This window comes from Bidens hawaiensis, unplaced genomic scaffold, assembly GCF_021521415.1.
Source record: "Bidens hawaiensis isolate Kalapana, Puna unplaced genomic scaffold, B.hawaiensis_p1.1 tig00020121_1, whole genome shotgun sequence".
Taxonomy (NCBI): Eukaryota; Viridiplantae; Streptophyta; class Magnoliopsida; order Asterales; family Asteraceae; genus Bidens; species Bidens hawaiensis.
This window is the reverse complement of record NW_027493060.1, coordinates 325,210-346,725: the sequence shown is the minus strand read 5'-3', so window position 1 is coordinate 346,725 and position 21,516 is coordinate 325,210. Positions and strand designations below refer to the sequence as shown.

At 36.5% G+C, this 21,516-nt stretch overlaps 3 protein-coding genes across 3 annotated transcripts; 2 read left to right on the top strand and 1 right to left on the bottom strand.

Moving 5' to 3' along the window:
- Positions 1-341: 341 nt before the first annotated feature.
- On the top strand, positions 342-4,636 carry LOC143559929 (B3 domain-containing transcription repressor VAL2-like). The gene is made up of 8 exons (XM_077048352.1): positions 342-503; positions 2,324-2,405; positions 2,500-2,598; positions 2,691-2,824; positions 2,908-3,007; positions 3,104-3,278; positions 3,675-3,754; positions 4,429-4,636. The coding sequence occupies exons 1-7, from the start codon at positions 379-381 to the stop codon at positions 3,743-3,745; spliced, it is 786 nt and encodes a 261-aa protein (XP_076904467.1). The 5' UTR covers positions 342-378; the 3' UTR covers positions 3,746-3,754; positions 4,429-4,636.
- A 1,476-nt stretch (positions 4,637-6,112) lies between these two features.
- On the top strand, positions 6,113-14,646 carry LOC143559918 (cytochrome c-type biogenesis ccda-like chloroplastic protein). The gene is made up of 12 exons (XM_077048344.1): positions 6,113-6,176; positions 6,267-6,392; positions 7,191-7,246; positions 7,468-7,601; positions 7,679-7,764; positions 7,849-7,880; positions 13,462-13,623; positions 13,712-13,784; positions 13,880-13,980; positions 14,087-14,179; positions 14,304-14,350; positions 14,420-14,646. The coding sequence occupies exons 1-12, from the start codon at positions 6,113-6,115 to the stop codon at positions 14,493-14,495; spliced, it is 1,050 nt and encodes a 349-aa protein (XP_076904459.1). The 3' UTR covers positions 14,496-14,646.
- Positions 14,647-14,889: 243 nt separating this feature from the next.
- Positions 14,890-18,168, bottom strand: LOC143559928 (ADP-ribosylation factor GTPase-activating protein AGD5-like). Its single transcript, XM_077048351.1, has 11 exons — positions 18,118-18,168; positions 17,064-17,122; positions 16,865-16,955; positions 16,704-16,758; positions 16,526-16,616; positions 16,252-16,444; positions 15,996-16,176; positions 15,737-15,912; positions 15,415-15,660; positions 15,166-15,224; positions 14,890-15,079 (listed from the first exon to the last, which is right to left on the bottom strand). Exons 1-11 carry the CDS (start codon positions 18,166-18,168, stop codon positions 14,890-14,892), a joined length of 1,392 nt encoding a protein of 463 aa, XP_076904466.1.
- Between the last annotated feature and the right edge of the window lie 3,348 nt (positions 18,169-21,516).

Below are 21,516 nucleotides of genomic sequence, written 5' to 3'. Positions count from 1 at the left end.
TCTGACCCGGCTCGCTTATTAAACGAGCTTATTTTTAGACTCGAGCTCGATTAATTTCAGCTCGATCAAATATTTTAACGAGCCAATATCGAATATCTCGCGTAGCGTCGTTTCCACTTTCCACCACTCAAATAAAAGAAAGAAAAAAAAGGAATAAAGTCATAGGCCAGTCAACCAAAAACTTCTCAGAAAACCATGAATACTCACAAGTCAAAATAATCTGTCCCAAATTAATAAATAAATAAATAAATAAATTTCAGATACATTCATTTCCAACAATTAGCTGGTTTCTGCTCAACAGTCAGCCTGCAATTAAATGCTTCTTAAAACATTTACTATATAACAATTTCTAGGGTTTATTGACTGATCGCCATTGCAATGGCGTCAAATTCATCGTCATCATCGTCCTGCTGCTTTCAATGCCATGATTCGACTTCCAATTGCTTCCGTAACGGATGGAAACTCCGTAACGGCGAACGTGCTCACCTCTGCTATCGATGCGCGTAATTATTATTATTATTATTATTATTATTATTATTATTATTATTATTATTATTCATTGTATTCAATTTTGTTTGATTTAGTTGTTTTTATGTGCTAATTAGTTGATTCTGTATTATATTATGTGCTAATAATATGTTAGGGTTGAAGTATGCACAATTGCATGGTGTGATTGGTTGCTGTGAAATTGTTAGGCGCTGATTAATTCCCAATTAATCACTAGTTCCCACCCTAGTAGGTACATTTTGGGCTAGTCGGTTAATTTATCAGTCAATGTTCAAATCTGGCTAAAATCGGGATTAATCGAACTTACTTGGCGTTTTCTGACGAGGTTTTGGCCAAAATCAGCGGTTTCTAGCGAGATTCTAGCCAATTTTCGGCCAAAGTGTGCATGTGCATGTGCATGTTTGAAATAGAAAATTACATAGAAAAATGTGTGTGTAATAGCGTATATATAAAACTGAAAATTACTATTATTATTATTATTATTGTTATTATTGTTGTTATTATTATTATTATATTTTCCCCTCTTTTATTTCAGTGTTTTTGTTTGATTTAATTGTTAGGTTTTATGTGCTGATTTGTTGATTCTGTTGTATTAGTGCAGTGTGTAGTTTAATCAGTTTTTATTATCATTTTTAATGGTTGATGGTTGCAAGTAATATGCTAGGGTTTAGTTTAAGTATGCAAATTTGCATGGTGTGATTGGTTGCTGTGAAATTGTTAGGGGATGAATGAATGATTCATTAGTGTCAAAGGCTGTGTTGTGAAAATCCCGACTAATCGCTAGTCCCCACCCTAGTCAGTTAATTAGTCAGTGGTCAAAGTGGGATTAAGCGAACTTAGTCGGTGTTTTCTGACTAGGTTCAGGCCAAAATCGGTGATTTCAGGCGGGATTTCGGCCAAAATCAGCGGTTTCTGGTTTCCAGCGAGATTCTAGTCAATTTTGGGCCAAAGTGTGTATGTGTATATTTGAAACGGAAAATTGCATATAAAAATGTGTGTGTGTATATATAAAACTGAAAATTATACATTAAAGTCTGATCACTAGTTTTACAACCTTGGGCACAACGGGTGAGCCTTGGGCCTAGGTGCAAGGGGCTTATAAAGCGAGGGCTCAAGACAAGGACATGCAGCATAAACACACAATTTTTTGGGGTTTTTGACATGTTTTAGGCTAGTTTCGGTTCATTTTTGGATGTTTAAGACCTGTTTTTCCGCATTTTGCGGAAGTTTGCTGGAATTTAAAGGATTTGGCCAGAATCCTAACAAAATATGGTCGAAATCTTGCCAGAAGGTCGACGGATCACTTGAATGGCAGCGATGCGTTCTCTGCGCCTCGCCTAAGGGCCTAGGCGCACGACCAAAGGGCTTTTGACAAGATAGGGATTATGTGTGTGGGAAATGTATTTGGGAAAATTAACATATCATGAGGGTTTAACTTAGTCTTGATGTTTTGTTATGCAAGTGTTTGATTTAACAACTTAATCTTTTACTTTGGGGAGGATGCATTTTGGGTTGCTGGTGTTGTGATTTGAACAATCAAAATGAGATAATTAGGTATAGTTGCATGCATCTCAATATTCAATATTTGGATTAGAATTATCGAATTCGGTGTTACGTAAGGCTTCAAAATTTGCGACCTTGTTGAATCATTAATAAAGATCAAGGGTTTCGTTTCTTCTTGGAGCAAAATTGCTTTATGAGGCAAGAAGAAAATTTTGACATGAGCCAATAGTCGAGTTTTGCAGATTGTTTTTTGTTTGATTTAAAAAGTTTTTTTTTTCCTTTTAACTAAGTACGAATATTTTTCTTCCACTAGTTGTGTTTACGAGGATGGAAGGTTCTGTGAAACGTTTCATTCAAACGATGATGGTTGGAGAGACTGTGCATCTTGTGGAAAGGTGAGTATAATTATGAAAATATATAGTTAATGACGCGCCACACATAAAAAGTACTATTTAAAAAATATTGGTTTTTTTCGTCTTGATTTTGCAGTTGGTTCATTGTGGATGTGTTGTGTCATTCAATCAATATTTTCTGCTGGATTTTGGTGGTGTGATTTGCATGGAATGCTCCAAGAAAAACCTCGTTCAGGTAAGACGTAGTTTGTTTTTATAAAGCACATATTTTAAAATTTTCTGCTACCAGAAATGAAAACTACTTTTCTAACATTTCACATTTTATAGGCACGAAACAGGCGGTATGCACGTGAATTTCAAACAGAACCTATGAATTTGCCTGATCTTGCCAAGAAAGTACAAACTGAACCTCATTGCTGGTCTGGTGGTATTGATTCAGACATACAACGCATCCCGATGACGTATCCTCTAGTTTTTATTTTATTTTTTAATTCAATTTATCATTAAAATATTTGATTAATGTAAATCCTTAATTGTAAATTAGTACCAAATCGGTGCTCACTCCTTTGTTTGAAAAGTTATTGACTGCTAGTGATGCTGACCTCCGATTAAGCCGTATAGTGATCCCTAAGAGATACGCTGAGGTAAGACGATAAAACTGTGTATATAATTAAAAAATTATCGTTGTGATAAAGCATTATAAGAGTTTAATGACATTTGTAATGTTAACATTTGTTCAGGCTTATTTTCCAGAAATTTCTGAGCCCAAAGGGTTTATAATGAGTATTCTGGATACCGAAAACAAAGAATGGCATTTTCCCTATCGATTTTGGCCTAATTGTGGTAGCAGAACATATGTTTTAGAAGGCCTCAGAGAATTTTTGACTGTAAAGAAATTGCACGCAGGCGATACAGGTAACTATTGCTTTTGTGAAATTTTCATCACACTACTTTTTTTTTCCTCATTTGTTTAAATAACGAATGCGTTGGTTATTATTACAAAAATATTATTATTATTATAGTAATCGTAATCTATATTGTTAAAATAAAAATGATTTAGGAGGCCGTATGCATTAAAATCAAACTCTTACAGACTTATAAGTTGCAACCAGTTCAATGCATTTGATTCAAAGCTAATAACAATTGAGATCCCAAGCTCAGTAAAAGTAAACGGGTCGGTTAAACTTTGGCAGACTTTTAATTCGTCAATATAACTTGACTACATTCACTTTGTGTAAACATGCTACTTCATTTATTTCTAACATACCATTATTATTTGAGCATAAGTGCTTGCAATGCATTTCTTTTCAGTCACATTTTATCGAGTGGAACCCGGGGGAAACATAGCAATTGGAATTAGGAAGACATCTGTTGCAAAATAGCCTCATCAGGTATGCCATGCTATTTTTTAATCCGGTGACAATAACAAAATTTAATAACTTTATCATGGAACTTCACTAAGTAGAAGTGCAATTTTGACTCGTTTCTTTATAAAGGAGACAACTTGAGTTATTTTATCTTTAACGAGTTAAATGAGTATAATAAAAAAGCTAAAAGAACGAATCGGATTTATAAAAATATGGAGAAAAAGTGTTTTGTTTAACCAACTCGGCTCAACTTGCAAGTCTGCAACGAACAAGTTGCTGACCTGCAGGGCTGTCTTTGAGAATCGTTAAAAAATTTTGGGCCGAAGGTGAAAAAATGGGCTTTAAGTAAAAGGTTTTTTTATTTTATTTTTTTATTGCGTTTAAACAATTAATTATTTAAATGGGCTTACTTGGTTATGCACTTTTGGTTGTGCAAAAAACATATTTTATAAAAATGGGCTTAAATGAGTTGAGTAATTGGGACTAAACATTAAGAATACATATTTTTTCAATATATATATATATATATATATATATATAAATTTTTTTAAACAAAAAAAATTCGGGCTTATCCGGTGACCGGGTCGAGGACGATCGATCTCCCTGGCCCCTCTTCATTGTCGGCCCTGCTGACCCGCATATAAGTTTTAAATATCGTTTTTATTTTTTCAATGTGTTGATATCATTTTTATTTGCAGGCGCCAACCTGATGCTGTGAAACGACAAATGTTGGTGATGATCGTACAGTGAACCGTTGGACGGTGTCTTCATGATACAGTCTTTAGTACTTGTGTTCTAAACTGGAAATTTTTGCCTTCTGAAATTGGTGTGATTTTCAGAGAAACTTGGATATTTTTTTATATCTTTTTTAGAAAATAGATCGAAAGAGAAGCTTGCGAGATTCCTTTCTGGGTTTATACTTTATAAAGATTTCTTGCTATTATAAAAATGAAATACTGTTCATATTAAAGCCATTGTTGCTATGTGTTGCTGCTGATATTTCATTGCTGTGTTTTTAACCACATTTTGTTTTTAACCAAGTTAGGAAGTAGCATTACATTTTGCTAGTTGAGTTCTAGTTGTAAAAAGTCTAGTCGTACGACAAGCAAATGCTATCGAATTGCTGGTTTTTCTTCATTAAACCAAAGACGTTTTGTTGTGTACTCGTGAAAGGGATATGTCTGAACGAATCAACGAATTTAGGCTTTGTAATCTTTGTTTTGAGTTTACGTCTATCCTAGTTGGCGGCCATCGTCACGATCACAATTGTTATTACGAAAATTTGCCCATTAATGGTTTCCATGATATATATATATATATATATATATATATATATATATATATATCATTAAAAAGTGTATATATTTGGTCATCCATATTGAAAGTGTATATTATCATTTCAAAAGATTAAGAAAATGCATGCTTTGATAAATGGGTTTTTGTATATGTATTTACAAGTAGTTATTTATAATCCAACGTTAATTATTTGATTATGAGGATTAATATATATCAATTAATTACAAATTTACCAGGCGGACTGAAATAATTAGGCTTTTTATTGTCACCTCTACCGTGTTTGATAAACATGTGTTTGAGCTAACATAAAAAATCGTCATGTTCAGATTAACATATATTGAACCCATTTCATTTAACAAGTCCACCCGCCAACTAATTTAAAATAAGAGCAAAAATATGTTGTTTCATAAAGTCAACCCACCGTCCGTGTAACGTTTTTATTACAACCTGTTCAGTCTCAGGGTGTGCGTGGTGCAGTTTTGGGCTAAAACCAAACTGAAAATTAAAACTTTGGTTTTTGGATTTTTGGAACTTTTCTGTTTCGGTTTTTTTAGTCTCGGTTTCGTTTGGTTTCGGTTCGATTTCGGTTTTCTCGGTTTTTGCCATTTGAGCTTGAAACTTTTAGGCCGAAAATAAAGTTGGCTGATAATAATGAATTTGGGTATAAAACTATAAATAATTTTGTTAAATGTTAACTAATAGACTATTATATATACATTTGGCAAAAGTATTTGGAGTTACATATTTGTTTAATTCATATAAAGTACTTAAAATACATAAAAAATAAAAATCTAGGAATTCGGTTTGTTTTTTCGGTTTTTATTACATGCAAAACCAAAATCCTGATTTTTTCGAATTTGACCATTAATCGAGTAACCCAAAATTAATCAATAAAACGAGGACTAACGATTAATCAGAAATTAATCACTCCAAGTTAAACGTGGTGTGTCCAAGTAAAATTAATGTAATAAATATCTCTGATGTTGCTTCTACTACAAAAAAACCGTTGCAACAAACCTGTGGTTCAACTAACTACCTTCAACTCATCCAATAAACCTATGAATCTGAGTATTATTAACTCCCGCCATGGCGTACCTCATCGTCTCATCTCAAGCTACCGTCGGCCACCACACAACATCATATCCGGTTAGTTAGTTACTTACTTACATCCACTTGCCCTAATTTACCGGTTCATTAACATAATTATCTAAACGAACTGGATCTGTTTATCAAATTAAAGCTAGTTTCCAACCTCCAATCAAATCGGTGAACAATTCGTCCAGTTACACAAAGGAAGTATCGTCTTCTTCGGAAATTGACCTGAAATCGAGCTTAGGAATCACTTCGTTAACAACCGCCATATCAGGTACTGTTTAATTAAGTTATTTTGCAAATGAGCCGAGCTACTCAGAGATCGGCTCGCTAAAAAGCTCGATTTTGATCGAGCCTAAAAGTAAGCTCGTGTAATAAACGAGCTCGAGCCGCCTCGCGAGCCTAAACGAGCCTGTCATTTATATAATTTTTTTAAAATATGTATTTAATAATTATTAATTAATATATATAATGTTATGAAAAAATAAATAAAAATAACTAAATAATATATATTATTTTCTACATAAAACTATAATAGAAAAAAATATATGAAAATAATTATAATTATCTAAAAAATAGTTGATATATAGTAAACGAGCCGAGCTCGAGCTCTGTGTAAGTTAAACGAGTCGAGCTCGGGCTCACCCCTAGATTTAAGCAAAATGATTAACTATAAAACAAAAATATATATGAGTGTTATGTGATTAATTTATACATGTACTTAACATATGATTATGAATGTTGAAAAAACACCAGCACAAACTTGGTAGCCGGACCAACCGTTGACACTTGACACTGACTATTCCTGGTTAGCCAAATTAAGTAAAACATTGTTTGTGTTTGTTTTGTTTATGTTCGTAAACCATTCACGGACAAGTACATTTCCTTAACGGAAGAACATGAACAAGAAATTTCGATCGGTTAGCTGTTCGTGAACTGTTCACGTGTCCTACAAAAGCTTAACGAACGGACATGAACAAGGCCTTGTTCAGTTCGGTTATGTTTGTTTACAGCCCTAAAAAGCACTAATTAAATTGATTATGATTTTGATTTACTTATGTTGATGTTTTAGCTGCAACTTTGGCTTATAGTGAGAGTGCACATGCCTTGAATATGGAAGATATCATGGTATGGATGAACCCTTTCTCATCAATTTTGACTTCTTCCAACTTGTTGACTCTTCTCTAATGGACCATTTTATCTAACTTTAAGGCAGCTTACTTTTTTACTAAGTTTCGATGAGGTCAATTAAACTAATGAACCTTTCTTGTTTAGTTTTAAAAACAGTTGTTTTGATGTGCATTTTGAAAATGAATTTATGTACTCAATATTAATTTTGTTTAATTCAGGAAAGAACAGCTTATTCTGTTTACACATTGGCTGATGGAAGCCTTGGAGATTGGTTTGGAGGCCTCATGTATAACGCTGGACAACAAGCAAATGAAGCTGTTCAAGTTCAGTTAGGAGCTTTAAGTTTCACTAGGTGTGTTATATATAACATTAGTTTTTTAAAATAACAATCATGCATTGTTATCTTGTCTCCTAATTATCTTTCCACAGTTTGGCAGTTATATTTGGTGCGGGCCTAGTGACAAGCCTTTCACCCTGCACATTAAGCGTTCTACCATTAACACTCGGTTATATTGGTATAAACATTAATTTTGTAGAATGATATGGTTACATTGGTTTAATAACTTTGTTGCTGACCTGGCATGCTGTTGCTATGTTAGGTGCATTTGGATCTGGAAAAAGTAGAGCAGAGGTAAATTATCTGATTGTTATTAAAACTAAACTAACTTCTAATGGGCCAAAAAGTTTAGATGAATATATTAACGATGTAAATGAACAAACATAAAGAAATTTAAATGACGGACGTTCAATAACATAAATGAACGAACATACATGTGTTCATGTCTTGTTCGTTTAACAAAACGAACAAACTTTTTTGTTCATGTTCGTTCGTTTAATATATTTATAACGAACATAAACGAACTTCCATCATTAAGTGTTATTGCGAAACAGTATTATTACAATAATAATCTAAATCTTGGAATAAAAACAATTCAGGAGGTTGCATGCATTAAGTGTATAGACTTCTGTTATTTTCAACTCGTTTGAAATAAATCACAACCCAAAACGATCTATTTTACGTAAATGGTTGGGGACTGCCGCCTCTGTTATTTCTTGGAGTTGAAGACCTCCCAATTTCGGTTCAGAAATTAGGGGGGTGATTGTTGGGTTTAATTTCTGTTTACGGCCCGTGTGGGGTCGGCCCGAGGGAAGGAGGCGATGAGGCCAAATTCTAAATGGGTTGGGTTATATTAATTGTAATTTCTTGTTGACTAAGTTAGGGTTAGCAAGGATTATTATTATAAGATCTCATAACCGAGTTATGGTTTTTGAGACAGTCTTTGTAATCAGCCTATATTTTCCTTGATTAATAAAGCATTGGGAGTTATCCACGTTCTTGTTTTTTTGTCTTTTGATATCAATTCAAACTTGAATTGGTATCAGAGCGGAATCGTTCAAGTACCTGTGAAGAAGCTGTTCGGATCGTTGGCAGGGAAGACCGAAGAGGTACAAGGCGGCTCCTAGGGTTATCGATCAACCATACTCGGGAAAGTTCTCGGGTTCGAGGTTGTTGGCTGATATCAAAGTTCTGGGTACACCTTTGTATTATAGCCGTCAAAGAAAACGCGGGGTGATGTCAGACAACGCGCCGCCACCAACAAAGGAAGGTAATTCTGTTTCACTTCAATGTCCGGTGCTCAACATGACCAACTATACCGTATGGTCCATGCGCATGAAAGCCATTTTCAATGTGCATGGGGTATGGGATATGATTGATCCAGGGACGAGTAGATATGTGAAAAAGAATAATATGGCAATTGCTCTTTTATTTCAAGCTTTACCGGAAGGGCAGATTATGCAGGTTGGAAATAATGAAACCGCTAAGGAGATGTGGGATGCAATTAAATCTCGTCATCTCGGGGCGGACCGGGTGAGAGAGGCGAGACTACAAACGTTAATGTCAGATCTCGAGAACTTAAAGATGAAGGAGACTAGTACGATTGATGAGTTCGCTTCGGAGATATCCAGGTTTGCTTCTAAAGCAGCCGCGCTTGGTTCTGTTATTGAAGAAACGAATCTGGTTAAAAAGTTTCTGAATGGGTTACCAAGGGCTCGGTTCATTTACATGGTGGCTTCAATTGAACAGGTAGTTGATTTAAAAACTATTGGTTTTGATGATGTTGTAAGTTGTCTTAAGGCGTATGAAGAACGAATAAAAGACGAAGATGGCAAAGTAGAAAACCAAAGCAAATTAATGTTCACCAAAGCTGAATCGAGTAAGAGTCGCTCCTATGATCAGTTTAAGGGGCGTAGTCGTGAAAGTCAGGCCACCCGAGGCCGTGGGCAAGGCCGAGGTGGAGGACAAGGACGAGGTTCGGGTAATCCTAGTCAAAACTTACCTGATGACTGACAAAAGGGTAAGAAGGATCGATCTGAGGTGCAATGTTTTCGGTGTGATGAGTTTAGGCACTTTGCCTCGAGGTGTCCGGAGCGAAAATAGAAAACTGATCAGGAAGCAAACATTGCCGAGACTGAACCACGTGACCCGGCAAATTTCATGATGAGGTGTATGCATGAAACTGTTCACCTTAACGAACAGAAAGTGATACCAAAGAACTTCGAATCCGATTCAATGGAGGAGAACATTTGGTATCTTGACAAAGGAGCGTCAAATCATATGACCGGAAACCGGTCTTATTTTTCGGAGTTAAACGAGCGGATTTCGGGAAGGGTGAAGTTCGGTGATGATTCGTGTGTGGATATTAAGGGAAAGGGGTCGATATTGTTTATAACCAAGACCGGTGAACACCGGTTCTTACCCGATGTTTATTTCATACCGAGCCTAAGAAGCAACATCATCAGTCTCGGTCAGACACAGAAAACGATTGTGATGTTTACATGAAAGGTGAGTATCTGTCCCTACGTGACGAAGCGGGAAAGTTACTTATGAGAGTTCAAAGAACAAAGAACCGTCTCTATAAGATCAAGTTGACTGTGGGAGTTTCGGTGTGTTTGCTCGCCAAGCTTGACGATCCCGCATGGCTTTGGCATGCCCGGTTGGGGCATCTAAACTTCGAGTCTATGAAGAATCTGAGCACCAAGGGTTTGGTACGTGGCATGCCTAATATTATTCATGCTATTAATATTTGTGATTCATGTTTAGTAGGTAAACAGACACAGAAACCGTATCCGAATCAAGCAACGTTTCGAGCTACGAAGCCGCTTGAATTATTACATGCAGATTTATGCGGGCCGATTACACCATGCACACCAGTGGGAAACCGATATATGTTTCTGATTGTTGATGATCTCACCCGTTACATGTGGTGCTTTCTGTTAAAGTCCAAAGATCAGGCGTTTGAGTTTTTTAAACGTTACTGGGCCTTAGTCGAAGTCGAGACGAAGTACAAGATCAGTGTGTTACGAACGGATCGTGGGGAGGGGGGGGGGGTGAGTTTACATCCCACGAATTCAGTAGTTGGTGTGAGAAGGAGGGGATAAAGAGACATCTTACAGCTCCATACTCACCCCAACAAAACGGGGTGGTGGAGAGACGTAATCGATCGGTTATTAGCATGGTTCGTTGTATGTTGGCAGCGATGAAAGTACCAAAGAAGTTTTGGGGAGAGGCAGCAAAACATGCAATTTATGTTCAAAACCGAAGTCCCACAAAACCAGTTGTTTCTAAAACTCCATATGAAGCCCTAGTTGGAGTAAAACCGAACATTGAGCATCTGCGTGTGTTTGGTTGTGTGGGGTTTGCATCTGAACTGAAAGTTAACCAGCAAAAGCTTAACGATCGTAGTCGTCCTATGGTATATTTTGGGACTGAACCAGGTTCAAAAGCCTATCGTATGTACGACCCGGTTCAGCAGAAAATATGTGTGAGAAGAACGGTGGAATTTTTTGAAAAAAGGTGTTGGTCATGGGAGGTTAACGGATCTGCAGTAGAACCCGAAGAGCTGATTGTCGAGTTCGACAATCAGTAGTGAACAACCTGAGTCGGATGGGGATGCATCGGAGCCCAACTCAGGTACGAGTACCCATAATATTCCCGAACATGAAGCGGGCCCACAAGCCCAATCGGAACATGTCCCGCAGGCCCAAATCGAAACAGGTCAGCCCAATACAAGTCATAATACAGCAGCTGAAGTAGTTCCATTAAGGCGATCAGCCCGTGCACACTCGGTACCGACAAGGCTAAGAGATTTCGTTATCGCAGATGGGGTTAATCGGGGTGAAGATTATGAGTTGTTGTTGGTTGACGATGATGAACCAACAAAGTTTGCTGATGCTAAGGATGATCTAAACTGTGTAAATGCCATGAAGAGTGAGTTGTGTTTGATTGAGAAAAACGGTACATGGAAGTTGACCGATCTTCCAAATGGGCACAAAGCGATAGGGGTAAAATGGGTATACAAGGTAAAAAGAAACCCAGATGGTACTATTAATAAATACAAGGCCCGTCTCGTAGCGAAGGGGTATATTCAGCAACATGGAGTCGATTTTGACGAAGTGTTTGCCCCGGTTGCTCGGATCGAGACGGTAAGGTTGATTTTGGCAATAGCCGCGCTCGAGGGTTGGCAAGTTCACCATCTAGATGTAAAATCGGCGTTTTTACATGGTGATCTCAAGGAGGAGGTGTACGTTTGTCAACCGGAAGGGTTTGTGAAAGGAGGGGCTGAACACAAAGTATACCGTTTGTCGAAGGCGTTATATGGGTTATGACAGGCACCACGTGCTTGGAACACCAAACTGGATGCAACATTGAAAAGGTTTGGTTTCAAAAGATGTCTCCATGAGCAAGCCATCTACACGAAGTATCACGGTAATGACTTTCAAGTTGTCGGAGTATACGTGGACGATTTGGTGGTGACCGGTACAAGTCCGACTCTCATTGCTAATTTTAAACGGTATATGGAAAGGGAGTTTGAGATGTCAGACTTGGGAAAATTGTCTTATTATTTGGGAATTCAAGTCACACAAGACCCAAATGGTGTGATAATTTCTCAAACCAACTATGCAAAGAAGATTCTCAAAGACGCGGGAATGACCGAGTGCAACCCGACAAAGTGTCCGATGGAACCTGGGACTGTGATGTCGAAAGACGAAGACGGGGAACCGGTTGACCCGACTATGTACCGAAGAATGATCGGGTGTCTACGGTATCTTTTGCATACTAGACCGGATTTGTCGTTTGCGGTTAGTATTGCAAGTCGATACATGCAGGAGCCAAAGAACTCTCATTTGCAGCAAGTAAAGAACATATTAAGGTATGTGAGGGGTACTCTTGATTACGGGGTTCGGTACATGTATGGTGGGAATCGTGAGCCAGTCGGATATAGTGATAGTAGCCATGCACCGGGTAGAGATGATGGTAGAAGTACCAGCGGAATTGTGTTCTATTTTAATGGGTCTCTGGTAACATGGTGTACTCAAAAGCAGACAACTGTGGCATTGTCTTCGTGTGAAGCCGAGTTTATGGCTGCAACCGCAGCCGCGTGTCAAGCACTTTGGTTGCGTGGTATCCTTACCGAGATTACGGGATGGTTAGAGAAGCCGGTTCTTATTAGAGTTGATAACGTTTCGGCATTGGCACTCATGAAAAACCCGGTGTTCCATGGTAGGAGTAAACATATCCACTTATACGCGAGTGTGTTGATCGTGAGCAGGTGATGGTTGAACACGTGAGCGGTGTAGAACAAAAGGCGGACATCCTAACGAAGCCTTTAGCTCGAGTCAAGTTTGTTGAGATGAGACAGCTTCTTGGAGTTGAAGACCTCCCAATTTCGGTTCAGAAATTAGGGGGGTGATTGTTGGGTTTAATTTCTGTTTACGGCCCATGTGGGGTCGGCCCGAGGGAAGGAGGCGATGAGGCCAAATTCTAAATGGGTTGGGTTATATTAATTGTAATTTCTAGTTGACTAAGTTAGGGCTAGCAAGGATTATTATTATAAGATCTCATAACTGAGTTATGGTTTTTGAGACAGTCTTTGTAATCAGGGTTTTTTGAGCCTATATTTTCCTTGATTAATAAAGCATTGGGAGTTATCCACGTTCTTGTTTTTTGTCTTTTGATATCAATTCAAACTTCATTATTTGCTTGAAATTTATGGTTGTCCATATGCAACTTTAAGATTCTTAGACCAAGTAATATTTGAGATAGCGTTGAGATGAAATCTAAACCTGTGAAGAATTTTCTCAAATGCATAGTTTTTTTTCTCTTTTTTTCATTTTTTGCACTTCACTTATATATAAATGGTTTGAATTAGGTTATAGGTGACTCGATAGCATTTGCAATGGGTTTGGCCACTACACTGGCATTACTTGGTGTAGCAGCCTCGTTTGCTGGAAAGGCGTATGGACAGGTTGGACAGGGTTTACCATTGGCAGCTTCTGGTTTGGCTGTTGTTATGGGACTAAATCTTCTAGAGGTAATTAATGAAATCATATTTTGATTTTAATCTGTATTACGCCTTAAACAAGATTAAAATATTTTATATATTTTTGCTAATGTTGCAGGTAATAGAGCTGCAACTCCCTTCTTTCTTTGACAACTTTGACCCACGCGCTGCTGCTGCTAATTTTCCTTCAAGTAATTCAACTTAATTTATTCCTTAATCATCTATTTTATTTGACTTATGTTTGTGAGATGTAATTTAACAACCAAACATACTACTAATTTATCAGGCATTCAAGCTTATTTGGCCGGTCTTACTTTTGCTTTAGCTGCATCGCCTTGTAGTACGCCTGTGCTGGCCACCTTACTTGGATATGTTGCAGCATCCAAGGTATTGTTATATAATATTATGTATTATTACCTTACTGTTAAGTTAAATATAATAATAAAAATGTAAATAAAAATTTATGAGTGATGATCCTTTTTATCTGCAACAGGATCCGTTAATAGGTGGCAGCTTACTATTGACTTACACGACTGGCTATGTTGCTCCTCTGCTTCTTGCAGCTTCTTTTGCTGGAGCATTGCAGGTATTATTAGATACACCACCATTTAAACTCTACCTAAATTTAATTTATCTATTTTACCCGTTAAGTATTTAGAGATAAAACATTATCCAAATTGACCTATCACTGGATCTTCTGATGTGCACAGAGTCTGCTCTCTTTTCGCAAGTTTTCAGCATGGATCAACCCTATCAGGTAGCTTATATCATGATTTTTTTTAAAATCCATGCGGGTGCTAATTTTCACATATGTTCCTGTTTGCAGTGGTGCATTACTGTTAGTCGGAGGTGTTTTCACGCTTCTTGACAAGGCTTTCCCAGCTTCCACAATGGTGATGTAGTTTACAGTGAAATACGGGACATGAATCAGATAAACATGTATAGTTTTCATTATCCTTGATGCACAAGTTTTAGTGTATTACCAGATGTTGTTTGTATACTAAAATTAATATGATATTTGTCTATTTTTATTAAAAAGAAACAGATTGCACAGTCTTTACAATCTTATTGGCATCCTGAACTCAATCAGAAAAATATATAACCGTTATATAAAAAAGTAATAATACCGTTGGGCCAAAGGCTGGGCTGCACATAAGAGAATGAAAATATGAAGTGAGAAAGAAACTGAACTTAAGTTTCTCTACAATTAGTTTACATTTTCCAGCATTTGTTTTCTATTGGACTTACAATTTATGGTATCCTATAAAACTTGCATAAAAACAACAAAAAAGGTTACTACGGTTTTGAGAACATCCCTTGCATCAATGAAGAGAAATCATAGTCTTTGGCAGATTTTGTAGGAGATAAAGATGACGTCAGCGCAGAAGATTGCGGTTTTGACGGTCCAGATGGGCCCACATTAAAAGAAGCATCTTGACCCGTCGAACCAGAAAGTGTCGTCCCACTTAGCCCTGTGGCGTAAAAGCTGATATAAACATAATATATAACCATAAGACCTTTTTTTAATATATTTGTGTGAAGTTTTTTTATATTTTTGGTACAAAACCATACCCGGATGTTGGAACCTGAACTAACTTCCCATCTGAATTTATCGCTCCCATGTTCGTCATCTAGTTCAAAACAGAGAAAATAGTGTCATAATGATATGTACACACTAATAATTTACTGACAAAGTGGACAATAAAGTGTTTTCGGGTCAACCCAATTCAACCCGTTTAGACCAAAATGACCCGTTATCATTACCATCCGACTCACGGTCGTCATAAACCAGTAAAGCTAACAGATCTTGAATATTATTACCTGCTGCAGGTATTTTTCTAGTTCCTCTTTTCCACCAGCTGGCATTATCATTCCAGGCATTTGGTAACCGGTTGGCCAATTTTGATTGGATAAATTTGTGCCACCTGGCACTGTCTGCTGCCAACTGCCAGAAAATTTAGGTAGTCCACCTGATTTAGCTGCAGCCGCCATAATTAATGATTGCTGTTGTGCCAGCATGGCAAGCTGCTGCTGATGATGAAGAGAATATGATGTTGTTGTATTACCCTGCTAACATATATAATACATTAACATCTTATTTCAAAACCGATACGATATTAAGTAATATGAACATTCAACCAACTTTCTTGAAAAGACTCATAATATCGCTTTTAACATCCTTTTGAGCCGTTTCTGATGCATTATTTTGTGAAACTGGAATTGGATCTTTGAATAAATCTTGAATTTCAGAAGTTGATTTGGATTTATTTACAGATTTCGGATTGTGTGTTGTGTCTGTTGCTGATGTATCGTCAACAGCTGCAAGATGAAATAATGTCGATGAGATATTATTTTTTTAATAATAATTAACACTTCAAATATGATTACAAAATTAATTATACATTGGAATGCAGCCCATAAATCATCTGCAGAAGTTGCTTTTGAGCCACTTTGAACAGGACTATCTTCCATTGTAAGCATATCGAAAAGATCGGTTGCCACCTCAACTTTAGGTGGGACCACGTCAGCAGCCTCCTTTGCATTGTCAGCAGATGAGACCGCTGACTCAGCTTTCTGTGTCACCTGCTTTTTGAATATTTAAATGTTTAACCTTTCATATAAAGGGGTTGAAAATTGAAATATGCAAACTTAACGTACGGGCTCGTATGCTTTTGGAGGCACAGGGAGGCTGGCTTTTGTAGTAGAAATGTTGTTTTTTGTATTATGTGTTTGCGGTTTCGTTCTTTCATCCGATGTTGAGGATTCATGTTTTTGCGATTGTTTATTTTGTTGCCGTTTAGAAGGTGAGATTGGCCTTTGATCTTTAGCAGCCCATCTTTTTTCTTCATACCTTAGAACAAAAGTAAAAAAAATATATTTAACTAATATTATAAATGTTCTTGAATCTCGACAGAACAAAAAAGATGCATACTTCACGCGAACGAAATTCTCGATGCTAAGTCTGTCATACTTTGAAGGTAGTTCTGCTTCCCAGTAACTATTTGATTTCACATTTCCCATTGCTGCATAAAAATGATATTAAATTCACGAAACATAAACTTTAATCGTCTTCAACTTATTCCAAAGCTAAAGAAACTGAATTCTCTTACACTGGATGAATGCAACCTGTTCGGGAAGCCATGTGTCCAGTGTAGCAGATCTCACCTGCATTCGCATTAATAAGTATAAATGCAAATCGACATATTTATATGATATATTTAGTTATTACAGTAATGTTTTTAAAAGGTGAGAATATGAAAAATATTATTACCTTTGATATGTGAACTCCAAGGCTTCTGTGGATACCGGAACACTGCATGCATATAAAGATGCCAAGATTCACGCTAGCCCATCGAGGACCTCTGCGTGACAAAAAGGCCCACATTATATTTAGAAGTTGTCATAAAGATCGATATAGCTTGATAATATTCGACATTTTAAATATGTTATATTATGAATAAAACACTTACCTCGCTTTGCAATCAGCGCATTCTCTATTCTCTGGCAATTTAAGAAGGCCTTCTAGTATCTATAGACAAGTTTTGCAGATATATCAAATTATGATGATACATAAAAGATTATAGGATCAACAATTGAAGCGGGAAGTTATACGAGTATGTATAACATCTCGTATAACACCTTATAAGGGCCCAAATCAACATTTTCTCCATATCATATGGACTAAAGTGTCATACGGCTCGTATGATTTTGGAAAACAAAATCATACTACCCATATGACTTCTGACACAACATAGAACAGTCACAACAATCAGTTTCAATAAAGTTACACGAGTCTGTATAACATATCATATAGCACCTTATACGGGCCCGAAAGAATATTTTCACCATATCATACGTGCCATATAGTGCCACACGGCCCGTATGATTTTGGGAAAAAATCATAGGGACCCGTGTGACTTCTGACACAACATAGAACAATCACATCAGTCAGTTTCAGAAAGTTATACGAGTCTGTATAACATCTCGCATAACACCTTATACAGACCAAATGAATATTTTCACCATATCAAGATTGTAAATAGTCTAAAGTATAGTTTAAGATGCTTCATGTAATATTTGTAAGTCAAGGGGTCGGGTATGTAATTCAGGCGGTTAGGCAGTTATTCGTGGTTATGGTTAACCACCATCGTCGGTTAAATAACCACCAGGTAGTTATATAACCGCCGTTCATGTTGTATAAACACAGATGCACATTCAGTTGTAAAGTGTCTTTTTCGATCAACACAATTCGTGTTTAGGGTTCTTGTTATGTTCTTGATTGTTTAGTTGAATCGTGATCTCCTGGGTCCTAACTGTCCTATACTATTTTCATTGTGAAAATACATAATATATTGCTTTCTAACAAGCTACAATAATTTTAGATGCATATCAAACTATAAAAAATTGCAATTAATATATATAAACATATTTGGATAACATGCATGCAGATTAATATCTTCCAAGTTATATTAATAACATGCATGAAATAATATTGTAACGATAATATTATTAAATAAATCATACTTTTCGGTGCCTTTCATTAAGCTCCTTGGATACGTTGGCTTTCTGGTTCATATTTGCCAATTGATTATTAACAGAAATTAGGATTATTAACAGAAGATGATGAAATAGATAGATCGGTTTCAGGAATTTGGAGGTTCTGATTTCTCGTTTTGTTTACTTTTGGACTTTTGGGTTACCATGGGTAGAGGTGCACAAATCGGGTTTTTCAAATACCAGGTTCGGATATGGAATCGGGTTCCGGTATGACAGGGTATTGGAAAATCGGGTATTGGTAATATCGGGTCGGGTTCGGGTCCGTATGTTGTCTCTAAAAACATACCGGCATACCTTATGTATCGGGTTCGGGTCGGGTAGAGACCCGGTATTCTAAAATCGGGTATTTGAGTATCCTATTTTCGGGTATTGAAAAAACCCTATTTTTGGGATTTTTCGGGTATAGATTGAATTTTAAGGGGTTGCACTTTTTAGGGGTATTTTTCGGGCATTTTTCTGGTTTTTTTCGGGTAGAGATTGGGTATTTGAAAAATCCGTTTTCGGGTTTTGGAAAAACCTGGTTGCAGGTATGGAACCAGTTCCGGTTTTCGGGTATTACCGGGTAAAAATCGGGTCCTGTTCGGGTACGGGTTTTGGTATTGAAATGCATATCCTATCCGTATCCTACGGGCAGGATCGGGTACGGATTTGGATATTAAAAACCCGGGTATAAAAACAACCAGTTTTGGGTTTTTTTGGGTCTGGTTCCGAGTTCGGGTTTTTTTTTCACCTCTAACATGGGAGTCTTTAATGGGCTCCGTTTATATTAAAAGTTATAATGAAATAATAATAAATAGTTGCTTAGATTGTAAAATAATTGAAATTATCTAAACATGATAAGTCTTCCAAAGAGATTTTAATAGGGGTGCAAATGAGCCCAACTTTTTCAAGCCCGAGTCTCAAACAAAGCTTATTGGCTTATTGAGCCTGAGCTTGAGCCTTGTATGAGTGCTCGTTTAGGCTTGCCGAGCCTTGTGTATCTTTATTTTTTAAGTTTTACGTCTTTGACTCTTTTCGACTTCTATGTATTATATTTCACACAGCAAAGCCGAGCTTTGGCTCGTTTAAGGTACTACACGAGCTTGAGTCGAGTTTAGGCGCATTTAAGGTTTATACCATGGAATCATGTACTTTTAGATTATTTATGAATGTTAGGGTTAATTAGTCAACCCAGTTGAACCTGAGTTCGACCTGGTAAGGTTCAAAAACCGGGTTTTAAAACATTGCATCTAGGTAACATTATTTCGCAACTTAAAAGTTGTTATAGTCAAAATTATTTGACGTTTAGTTACAATAATACTTTATGATTAATGATAAAGATGCTCAAATCTATTTATATTATGTGTTGATTGTTTCCACCTTTACATATGTTATCTAGGTGGTTTAATAATGGCTTAAATGGACTGTATGCTTAGTATTCCTTGATGAATATAAGATGTTAGAAGTTAATTCAATTATTATAGGAGATCTACTTAGGACTTTTGGTTCATAAAATCCTAGACGGTAACCTAGCCTTTTCCTTGATGAATCAAAGCTGTCATTGTGAGTGAAATGTGCAACGTGCCACTCTATAATCGTACGAGTTGCAACTTGTCTCTCTTTAATTGGTTGCCACAAGTCATCAATTAGTTGTAATAATTTATGTAGGAAGTTTTTTTAGGAACCTAGGTTCATAAAGCCCAAGATGGAAAAAACAAGCTTTTCTTTGATAAATTGAACATATCATTATGAGTGAAAGGTGCAACGTGCCACTCTATGATTGCATGAGTTGCAACGTGTCACTCTTTAATTGCTCGTGACAAGTAATCAATTGTTTGTGATGAAAATGATTGTAGGAAAATTTAGTTCAAGTCCATGCTAGGTTCGTAAAACATGAGATGGAAAATCCAGATTTTCTTTTATTAATTGAACATGACATTGTGAGTGAAAGGTGCAACATGTCACTCTATGATTGGCCAAGTTGCAACGTGCCATTCTTTCATTTGCCATGACAAGTCATCAGTTGCTTGTAATAAATAAAGTCCATGTGGCAAAACATGCCATTGTGAGTGACAGGCGCAATGTGCCACTCTCTGATTGGTCAAGTTGCAACGTGTCATTCTTTCATTCGCCATGACAAGTCATCGGTTGCTTGTAATAAATAAAGTTCACATGGCAAAATGTGCCATTGTGAATGAAAGGTGCAACGTGCCACTCTATGATTGGCCAAGTTGCAACGTGTTATTCTTTCATTCGCCATGATTTAAGTCATCAGTTGCTTGTAATAAATAAAGTCCACGTGGCTAGCATTGTGAGCGGATTGCTTTCATTATAAAACTTGACACTTGGGTGCCAAAAGATGTAAACGAGATGAGTGTCGAATCACACATTGAGGCATAAAAAGACTTTTGAGATCTCTAAAATCATAGATCCTTATATTAGAAAAGAGTAATCAAAGTACTTGGATCTTCAGTAGAGAAAGATCAATGGAGATCCAATTTAACATAGGATGTTTGTTTTGGGTACGAGCTCATTCTTACGCTCAGAGGCGGAGTTATATGTACAATGATTCACCATTGTCAATCGTAAGTTCTGTCTATACACGGTCCTAGATCCACTTTGGAATGCATTTTTTATGTTTGACTATTATTGATATTTGTTTATAACTTAGATTGTTGTACTACCTACAGGATAATAAGAACGTCAAATCTTTGGCAATAACAAACACAACTTTTGATGATTTGCAATTTGTTGAGAAATTAAGTTGATGGTAAGATAATTATGTATATCTTAATGTTTTAATTATTAATTTACGCTCATGTAAAGCTTAGATAAAAAAGTCTAAATATTTGAAGTGTTTTAAGGATTTCATTTGCACTTTGTGTTACCAGGAATTTTCAGGTGTTATCGAATGTGTTTGTGGCTGCTGAACTACTCTTAGACAAAACCTTTGTCAGTTACTGAAGCACTCGTTAACATATTAATCAACGATCGAGATGAATCCATCTCTGACATGTATCTTGATGTAGAATACAACATAGAATTTTGATAATGTTTGAATGTGTTGTGTGTAAAATTTATGGATAAAATATTGACATTAACTGATTCGACTTTGATGATCTTGATGTACAAATTAATACAACACAAAATTTTAATAGTGTTTGCAAAAGTTTTCTTGCAATTAGAGTTGTATAATAAATTTTACACTTAACTTTTTTTATTTTGGTTATCAATATCTCCATCGTATTTATATTTTACCAAAACTGATAAGATGAATAAATCGTTTGATTTGATTTGGTTTGGTATGGTTTGTAGAGTTTTTTTAATACGATAAAATAATAATAATTAAAATCCATCACATAACAAATTAAGATGGAAATCAAATTC

Bases quoted from the DNA above. Each gene is read 5' to 3' on its own strand.
- LOC143559928 (XM_077048351.1), bottom strand. From the start codon at position 18,168: ATGAACCAGAAAGCCAACGTATCCAAGGAGCTTAATGAAAGGCACCGA. The intron at 16,617-16,703 runs GTAAGAGAATTC...ATTTTTATGCAG, and splicing joins ACAGGTTGCATTCATCCAGT to CAATGGGAAATGTGAAATCA. The intron at 16,445-16,525 runs GTATGCATCTTT...TTTTGTTCTAAG, and splicing joins GAGAATTTCGTTCGCGTGAA to GTATGAAGAAAAAAGATGGG.
- LOC143559929 (XM_077048352.1), top strand. From the start codon at position 379: ATGGCGTCAAATTCATCGTCATCATCGTCCTGCTGCTTTCAATGCCAT. The intron at 2,406-2,499 runs GTGAGTATAATT...TTGATTTTGCAG, and splicing joins ACTGTGCATCTTGTGGAAAG to TTGGTTCATTGTGGATGTGT. The intron at 2,825-2,907 runs GTATCCTCTAGT...ATTGTAAATTAG, and splicing joins ATACAACGCATCCCGATGAC to TACCAAATCGGTGCTCACTC.
- LOC143559918 (XM_077048344.1), top strand. From the start codon at position 6,113: ATGGCGTACCTCATCGTCTCATCTCAAGCTACCGTCGGCCACCACACA. The intron at 7,881-13,461 runs GTAAATTATCTG...GGTTTGAATTAG, and splicing joins CTGGAAAAAGTAGAGCAGAG to GTTATAGGTGACTCGATAGC. The intron at 13,981-14,086 runs GTATTGTTATAT...TATCTGCAACAG, and splicing joins GATATGTTGCAGCATCCAAG to GATCCGTTAATAGGTGGCAG.